Source organism: Lactuca virosa, chromosome 5, assembly GCF_052849685.1.
Source record: "Lactuca virosa cultivar CGN04683 chromosome 5, Lactuca_virosa_CGN04683_v6, whole genome shotgun sequence".
Taxonomy (NCBI): domain Eukaryota; kingdom Viridiplantae; phylum Streptophyta; class Magnoliopsida; order Asterales; family Asteraceae; genus Lactuca; species Lactuca virosa.
Genome location: NC_136430.1, coordinates 130,727,199 through 130,737,199, shown reverse-complemented (window position 1 = coordinate 130,737,199; position 10,001 = coordinate 130,727,199). Strand labels below are relative to the sequence as shown.

General features: G+C 29.5%; 1 protein-coding gene across 1 annotated transcript; it reads right to left on the bottom strand.

The window, feature by feature from the left end:
- Nucleotides 1-600: 600 nt before the first annotated feature.
- Nucleotides 601-6,070, bottom strand: LOC145115511 (transcription factor WER-like). The gene is made up of 3 exons (XM_079051807.1): nucleotides 5,918-6,070; nucleotides 1,408-1,537; nucleotides 601-1,138 (listed from the first exon to the last, which is right to left on the bottom strand). The coding sequence occupies exons 1-3, from the start codon at nucleotides 6,045-6,047 to the stop codon at nucleotides 634-636; spliced, it is 765 nt and encodes a 254-aa protein (XP_078907933.1). The 5' UTR covers nucleotides 6,048-6,070; the 3' UTR covers nucleotides 601-633.
- Between the last annotated feature and the right edge of the window lie 3,931 nt (nucleotides 6,071-10,001).

Here is a 10,001-nt window from a genome sequence, read left to right as displayed (position 1 = left end):
GACCGATAAATCGTAAGTAAACACAAAACTAAACGCACTACAAATGACCAACCATTATTTTAAATTTACAAATAAAAATATAATCCGGAATGTCATTTCAGAATGTTGGTCACTTAGAACATGTTGGTCACTCATAGCAAATTGTTCTAGATAGTCAATGGTGGAACTAGGACAAAGTCTATGGTGTAACACACGTGATTTTGGGGATAGCAAGCCAAAAAACTAAAACTATGCCAGAAATTCCGAAAGAAATTACATTATCCCTAGCAAGCCAAAAATTTAAAGGGCAGTACATACCACCCTGAAACCCCCTAGTTCCGGCAAGAGGATTTATATTAGATTACACAGCTTCCCAAAAATATATGAAGTAAATAAGAAAAAAAAAATACACTATAAATTCTTTTATTTCATTTCAAAACTTTATGAATCATTATTGCTTGGTCTTTTATTCCACTTGACGTTAAAATAACGTCTTACATCTATCTTACCACACTTTTCAAACTTCACAGAAATATATTCCAAACTAAATATATTACATGAAAGCATTCAATATAATATTTGATAGACACGATACTTACTTTATTAATTTATTCGGTTTATTACATGCATGGCGATGAGTGAAACGACGTTAAATCATGGTTGCTGTGAATCCATTGGGTTCCACATGATCTCATCAAGCGAGAAATCAAAGAAACCATTGTTGTCTTCTTGATCGACAGCATTTAAGGCCTCTGCCTGCGCTGAAGACTCACCAAATGACCATTCAATGTCTCCTTCAATTTCCATTTCACGATCATCAAATAATTCGTCAAGATATTTATTAATCTTGTCATCAAGTAGTACATTTGGTGACAGAGAGGAAACGTCAAAGTTGTTGTTGCCACCTTCATTCGACGATCTTATAAGATTACCACCACCATTGGAGATAATTTGTGCGTTGTCACTCATGGACATATTTAGGGTTTTGGACATGGTATGCGGTTGTGGATTGATAATTGTGACTGTAGCGTCTTGTAACGATTCATCTGCATCAGGTTCTGTCTTTTGTTGTTTGGAACGAGGCTGAATATGAGTGTTCCAATAATTCTTCACGTCATTAGCAGTTCTTCCAGGTATTCTTCCCGCAATTAACGACCACCTAAGATTAATTAAAATCGACATTAACCTCCACACACTACAAGATTTAATGGCAATAACGCGATCCATGTCGCTGCTAATACTACAAGATTTATTTTATTTTATTTTTCTTTTTTGATCGACACAAGGCTTTAAAGTTGAATCTTATGCAATTCAAACTTGAGTCAACTCCATTCTATAGTGTTTCTTACCGGTGCCAAATTATCATAACAAGATAACCCGTTAATATTGGTGATATTTATTGTAGATTTATATTTAAATTGTTCTTGCCTGTTGCCAAGAAGCTTATGGAGCCTAAGCATGAGATCAACTTCATCTTCAGTAAAATCGCCTCGTTTTATATTTGGCCTCAAATAATTCAACCAGCGTAGCCTACAACTCTTTCTACATCTATTTAACCCTGTAAATATCTCGAGTAAAATATTAACACGGAAACTAAAATAACAAAAAGGCTCATATTAATTAGGCAAAGTTACATAAGTGGTCCTTATGGTTTATCAAAGATCACAACTCAGTATTTGCTAATTAATTTTGACGAACATAGTCCCTGTGGTTTCAAAAAGTTACATGAAAAGTCATTTTACTAACACAGTGGTTTTCGTCTATTAGTGTGACGATAATTTGCTCTTTTAAGATACTAAATACTGAGTTTGTGACCACAAACAAACCATAATCACCATTAATGTACTTTTGCCGATATTTTATGTTTATGAATTTGTAGTTTTTCTATTCTTTTACTTTGACTATTTACGTTGAACTTTGTAAAAAGTTATTTTCAACTCTATTTTATAAACTTTTGTTTATATATATATATATATATATATATATATATATATATATATATATATATATATATATATATATATATATATATTTATATAATTTGATTTTCCTTAATAACTTTCGTTCATTAAACTAAAAAAAGTAAATTTTACATGTTTATTTTTATATGTGTCGGTATAAATACACGGCGGTCAACGTTGCGATGTGAATTTAGAAATTATGTTCGTTATTTTTTTTTAAACTTACTTCTTGTTTTATGCAACCGTTGGTTTAAATTTTAGTGTATCTACGTTTTAAATTTTTTTTTTTTTACGTTTTCATGCTTCACTTTATGTACGTTTCCAAAGTTATATAACTAAGGTCACATATAATAACGTTCCTTCATTAACTTAAGAACCATATTATATTCGAATTTGTCTATGTTTCGACGTAATTATTATTTTTATATTATTGTGTTTAATTTTATATATGTTTCCTATATATGAGTCGGGTCACATATAAGGACTTTCGTTTATTAACTTAAAAAAAAATATTTTTTACATGCTTTTTTTATGTATGTGTCGATATATATATATATATATATATATATATATATATATATATATATATATATATATATATATATATAGGTTCAGGTATTTTAACTAAGTATTGTATTATTGTATGCATGATTGTCGACTAATCAAAAAATAATAGAAAAAACAATAATTAAATAAATCAATAAGGGTAACTAGGTAATTTGAGAAATAACTTCCACAAATACTCCCTATAATTTTGCTAGTTACGTTGAATTTAACCTAATTCCCCCCTTTTATAAAGGGCCTACTGATATGATCAATCTTCCCCCCTTTTGCAAGTGCGCTTCATCTTTCGATTTGCGAAGAGAGAGGATTCTCCGGGTCGACGAGAACGAAGGAAAGGGAAACATGAGGACCTAGGGGGTTTGGCTAGACCGAAGGATGAAGAAGAACGAAGCAGCAAGCTGCTGTCGATTCTCGGTGGCTGAAGTCGTAAGGAGGTGAGCACCTCCGTTGTTCGAATGGTCCGAAAAACAGGGAAGAGGCAACGAGAGTTGTCGTCGACCTTAGGGGTTATTTGCTCGGCCGGCGAGAAAAAAGAGCAGTCGATCCCCGACAGACCTTCATCTCTGATTTGGGTCGACTTCTTTGGTTGATCAGGAATGAAAAATGAAGGCAACAATAGGGGTTATTTGCTCCAGTAATTCCTTGTCTCTATCTTCTTTCTATTTTGGATCCTTGGCTTTGATTTCAACAGAAATGGAACAAAATAGTTTGTTTTTTACTGGAAATGAAAGGGAATCTACAGGTGTTTGAGTTGAGGCTTGGTCACCGAAACAAGAAGCGACAGGGGTGGAATTAGCAGCTTTGGAATTAACAGAAATGGAACAAAACCTGTCCATTTGGCAACAAGTATAAAGCTGACCCTCTATAAAGCCATTAAGGTAAACAATGAAGTATATATATTTCTGTTGTAGGATATTTAGATAAAGATAAGTAAGCACATTGGGTATATTAGTAAAAAAGAATGAAACACATTGCCCTTTTGGAGAAATCTGAATTGTTGTTTGAATTTCAGGCAAATCCAGAGCTGATTTCACCCCAATTAACATTAGCAGAAAGTCCTCTGAATTTATACTCTTTTGTGTGTGTGTGTATATGTGTGTGAAGCTCTGAGATTGAGAGACCAGAAAACAAAGGACTTTCTGCTGCTTTATCAATGGTGGAAGAAGCAAAAAAAGAGATCGATTCTTACTCTAAAGGTGGACCAATTTCATACTCAGATCTCATCGAATTAGCAGGTTTGGTGTTTTCCTTCATTAATATAAATAAATCTTTCTTTATTATTATTTTATTCAAATAATATATATTTTTAATTTTTATAGTGGGGATATACTGTTAGGTCGATCATTTAACCCTAGGATTATTGCTTGAAATTGCCATGGAAAGAAGATTAAGCAATATCAATGAGTGGTTGTATTTCTTATTTGCAGGTACACATGAAATCAAGAACAAGAATGTTCTTGTTTTCTTGGCTTGGAACGAAACGAGAGATATCAAAGCAAAACATGATACATATGAAACTTACAACATTCTACTGGAATGGAATCTTGAATTCCGATTCTTTCAGAATAAAATCTTGAAGATGAACATTGTATGGGATGAAGATGAACAATAACCACCAATCTTCCAAAAAGAATGGTTTATTCCAGCAGAATAATGTACAAAATATGAAAAAAATATATGTAATAGTATAATCTGGTAGAATGATTTATATATTGTATTTCTTTGTTATTAATAAATGTAACAATCTCATAGAATAGTATATAATTTTTTTTCTTTTCTAAGAATGTAATGAAAAATTTTTAACGTGTATCCAAAATTTTGTTATTCTTTAAGAAGTTCATTAAATCAAAATATATATTATGTCAGAATGTGTATTCTTGTATGGTTCAATTATATTTGTTATTTTTCAATATATTGATAAACATATTCCGTCATAATGTTACGAATTACGAGAATTATAATCTATACAATCAGATTTTTAAAATTAATAGAATCTATTTTCCCTTAAAATATGCAATTTTTCCTTAAAATATGCAAATTTCCGTTATTAAATTTATATTAATTGACTAAAATACCATTCTAGTTAGAATATATGGTATTTTTGATTTATATTTAATTCAATAATATGTAATAATCACTTACTTAAAATAAGTAAAATTGATTGGCCCATATTTATGCATACAATAACACAATAATTATTTTTAATAGAATAACCTAAGCCTATATATATATATATATATATATATATATATATATATATATATATATATATATATATATATATATATATATATATATATATATATATATATATATAGTTGGTCAATATTTCTACGTATTCGACGTAAATTGCGAACTTTCGTTCATTAATTAAAAAAACATATTCGTTTTTTATGTACGTGTCGGTATAAATTCTAGTTCATCTACGTTTCGATGTTAATTAATTTTTATGTTTTTGTGCTTACTTTTTGTCTAGGTGCTTATTTTTCATACATAATAAAAAGTACCAAAACATTAAAAAAAAATACGTTGAAATGTAGACGAACTCGAATATATACCAACACATACATAAAAAAGCAAGTAAGTTTAAAAAAAAAAATTAATGAATGAAAGTTCTAAATTTACATCGAATACGTCAAAACGTTGACTACCTGCAACTTATACCGGCACAAAAATAAAAAATAAGCACGTAAAAATTAGTTTTTCTTTTAAATTAATATACGAAAGTTATTATATGTGACCCGACTTATTCGTAGGAAATGTACATAAAATTAAGTATAAAAATTTAAGTTAACGAACGAAAGTTATTATTTGTGACCCGACTCATACGTAGTTAATGTACATAAAATTAAGCACGAAAACATTAAAAACTTATATCGAAATATAGATAAAATTGAATTTAACTAATACGTGCATATAAAATAACTAAGTTTTTTATTTTTTAAAAAAAATGAATGAACAGAAGTTTTAAATTCAGGTCGAAAGGTTGATTATCGTGAATTTATATTGACACATATATAAAAATAAACACGCAAAAAATTAGTTTTTTTAATATAAAGAACAAACGTTAAGTAACAAACTCATAAACATAAAATATAGACAAAGTTACGTAAATGGTCCATATGGTTACCCATAGTCACAAACTCAGTATATGCTGCCTGAAAAGACCAAATTATCATCACATTAACAGACAAAAAGTAACAATATTTAGAAAAAAAGATCATTCATGTAAGTTTAGGAAACCACATGTACCATGTTCGTCAAATTTTTAAGCAATGACTGAGTTTGCGACATTTGGTTAATGAAAACGATCATTTATATAATTTTGTCTATTATTTATATTTATTTTTCAAACTGAAAAAATATGTGAGGTCCATTTTGTAACACGATAAGACTTGCAAGGTCTACGTTACCGGTTCTGAGAGGAATAAGGTGCCATTTCCCTTCGCCGTATTGCTCAATACAATCCTTGAGAAGCATATCTTCATGTCCACTCCATGCACCTTTCTTCAACCCTAGACCATTACTACTGCTCGGTGTCATTTCTTTTGTGCTAATTATGCAAATGTTATTCGTACATATATAATAACGTGAAGTTCAAGTTCTAATGAATCTTTCTCTATTTATGCATTAATAACGTACAAAACTCCATGCATAAAACCTAATACACCCCCTCTTTAATGACCGAAAACGAATGAATGCTTCTAACCCCCGTTCTCGTTCTCGTACAGGTCACCTACGTGCACCCTTATATTTCCACAAAAAAGGACAAAATTGACAAAATGGTCCCTCTGGTTGTTAAAAATATGTGATTTTCGTCCAAAAACGTTTGGTGGTGCATTAGTGGTACAATATTGTGTAACTTGTGCGGTTTTGGTACCTATCTTGTTAACTTTAACAGGTTTGCCGATAACTTTTTAAAATTGACAATTTTACCCTCATAGATCATTCTATAATTTTGTCTTTTACCAAACCACAGAGACTATTTATGCATCTTTTCTTTTTAATTTTATTAAATTGTTATATAATAATTCTAGTAATTAAATTTTTTTAAATTAATTTTTTATTTGATTAATTATTATTATTGGATTATTAAATATTTATAAATATTATTTTTAATATATAGTATTTATATACTAATAAATATTATTTTATTGGATTATTAGTTTTTTTAATTTATTATTTTTTTAATTTTTTTAGTGGATTAATTAATTAATAAATATGTTAGGTCTCGCAGAACAGATAATTTTGTGTTTGACTTCCTATGTGAAAGGGGTTTCGTAGTTTATATGTTTTGGTCTTCATTTGTATATACGATATGTTATGTTTGATCTCGTAGTTTTTGTGTTTGTAGTCTAGGCTACGCATCTTAAATCAGTTTGTCTTGACAGACTGTCTTAGCTTAGGTGTTATGACCTCCTTGGTCATGTGTTAACCGACTTCCTTGTAGAATCTATCTAAGGGCACTTAGTTAGAGAGCGAGACTACCTTTTGAGATTGTTCTTACGTCTTTGTAATTGAGTGTTTTTTACTCTGTAACGAAATTTAGATCTTATTTTCATCTTGTGTTCATTCAATATCATATTTGAGTTATGATTTTGTTCTTATGATCCTACAAAATATTATTTTTATTATGTAATATTATTATATTAATATATATAATTTTAATGGATTATTAAATTCGTTCAATTATGTTTTTTTTCTTAATTTCATGTTTATTGGATTATTATATATTAATAAATAATGTTTTAAATTTATATATTAAAAAATATTATTTTATTGGATTACTAATTTTTTTATATACTTTTTAAATTATTATACATTTATAAATTCTTTTTGATTTTCTATCTTTTTTATTGAATTATTATATTATTAATTCTTTTTATTTAATAATTTTTGAATTATATTTTATTAATTATTTTTTTTAGTTCTTTAATTTTCTTTTAAAATGGTTTCTTTATTATTTTAAATAAAAAAACCCAAAAGAATCTCACCCATCCCACCTCTCATAATTTATTTTAAATATTTGGAAGATAACATATTTTTTACAACACCACCACCATCACTCGGTCCGACGGTGGTGGTACTGTCTAAAATATGTCTCAAAACCTGGTACGACAAAAATAAATTAATCCAATAAAAATGAAATTAAAAAATAATTAACTAAAAGAAATTAATAATCCAATAAATTGATAATATTTCTTAATATATAAATACAATATATTAAAAAAAATATTTATTGATATATAATAGTCCAATAAAAAAGAAGTAATCCAATAAAAAAAAATTAATTAAAAGAAATTAATAATCCAATAAAATAATATTTATTAATATATAAATAATATATATTAAAACTAATATGTATAATATATAATAATCCAATAAAAAGAAGGCAAAATTACATAATGGTCCTTGTGGTTTACAACAGGTCACAACATAAGTCTCTGCTAATTTTTTTACGAACATGCTCCCTCTGGTTTCTAAAACTTACATGGTTGATCATTGTGGTTTCTTACAAATTTGATTTTAAATTACTATTATACCCCCCTTTAACTTAAATTTTCCTTTTTCAATTTTATAATTTTACTTAAAAGTAAATAGATAAAAAGAAACGCCACCACCATTCCTCATCTGTTTTTTTTTCTCTCTCTTTTTCTTCTTTCTCTCTCGACAACCATCTCCCATGTCCACTCTGGTGGCCACCTTCCTCAGCCCTACCACTATATGATTTCATCTTCGGGGTTCAACCTAGCCACCATGGGACTTCATCTCGGCCACCTCCCGTCTTCAAACCCTCTGTCTCCTTTTATTTTCTACATGTATGTGCGATACATTATAGAAGTTAATATATATCATGTGCTTAGCTTAAACTTTTCCACTAGTTTAGTTTTTTATATGTCAATTCATTCAATCAGGGTTGTCCTTAGAGGGAGGGCAAGTTGGGCGACCGTCACATGCCTCGCCAAATATAGGGGCCCTACAAGTTACATTTTTATGTGTGTGTGTGTGTATATATATATATATATACACACACACGCACACACACAGTTTAAGAGGTTTTAAAAAAATTATGCAACACAAAACCGAAAATGTTCCTACCTGTAATGGTTGAGCGCTTGACGCTTTAAATTGAAAGACCAAGTACGAATCTTCCTTTGAATTTTTTACATACCTTTTTGATTTTTTTTGTGCCTTCTTTTTGGATTTTAGCGACTTCTCAGTTTTCAAGAAGATGTTCACGTCCTCCCGATTCTCAAACCGACTTCTCAGGTTTCAAGAACTAACCTTCCCAAAGTGAGTTATGGTTTTAGGGCTTTTTATCAATTCAGATTTCAGACCTTGTGTTCCAGGTTAATTTTTATCACAACAGTGGTGTAAATACGCTGGAGTTGATCTTTTAAATCGATGACAATTACATTGTTGCAGATGTTATATTATTCTCTTTTTGTGATACTAGTTTATGTATTGGGACAATATGATATGTGTATGTTTTTAATGATTTTAACATTTTTTCATCAATTCCTATAGTTTGGAACAAACAAATATGTTTGGTTATATATTTTAAATTAGTTTTGTGGGTGTGGTGAGAGCTTGGTCTAAAAAGATTTGTGTTTGTGTGATTGTGTTTTGGTCTCCACAAAACCACAAACGTCGGGGCATTTGGAGGTACTATATTATTGGATTAGGTGTCTAAGCCCATAACTATAATTAGAATATACTTGAATTGATAGTAGCACGGTCCTTTTGGGTTGTCTTCACTCTTGCAACTTGACAGGATGACTTTTGGAGAGAAGTTGAATTTATTATTTGGAATAATAAATTGATATAAATTATTTATTAATATATTAATTATTAATCATGTTATTTAATTAATATTTAATCAGAAATTGATATGGAACTAATTTTGGGATTAAAGGAATTAATTAAAAGGACATGGTTTGTTTGGCAATTAATTGATAGTTGTGAAATAGGGCTCTTGGACTCCTTAGATAGGAGTGGACGAAAATTATAGGGAAGCCCTATAAGTTTTCGTCCAAGGCTTCTAGATGAAGAGTCCATGGGTTGCTTAGGCCTTAAGCAGGAAATTAGAGTTTCCACCTGAAAACCCTAGCTTTGGGACTAAGCAACCTCAAGTATAAAAGGATCCTAACCCTTTGGATTTTCGAAACTTGCATAAAACTATAGAAGAGCCGAAATTCTGGTGCTATCTCATCCTCTCTCCTCTCATCCTATTGCAAAGAGTGTTTGTAATCAATTAAAAATGTCACATTTGAGGCACTAGCTCTCAAGAGTTCAAGATCTACAAGGATTAATTGTTATTACTACATAACAACTGAGGTATGTATCTAAGCCCTAGTATTAAGTTAATTTTGATTATTATAGATGCATATTAGGGGTTTCTCTTTTGTATTCAAGTTTGCATGTTCAACTAGTGAAAACCTAGATCCTAAATTATAAGGTTGCATGAACACATAGGATTCGTAGTTATGCTCAAAA

Coding starts and splice junctions, on each gene's coding strand:
- LOC145115511 (XM_079051807.1), bottom strand. CDS start 6,047: ATGACACCGAGCAGTAGTAATGGTCTAGGGTTGAAGAAAGGTGCATGG. Junction 1,538..5,917: donor CCTTATTCCTCTCAGAACCG/GTAACGTAGACC, acceptor AGATATTTACAG/GGTTAAATAGATGTAGAAAG. Junction 1,139..1,407: donor CATAAGCTTCTTGGCAACAG/GCAAGAACAATT, acceptor AATTAATCTTAG/GTGGTCGTTAATTGCGGGAA.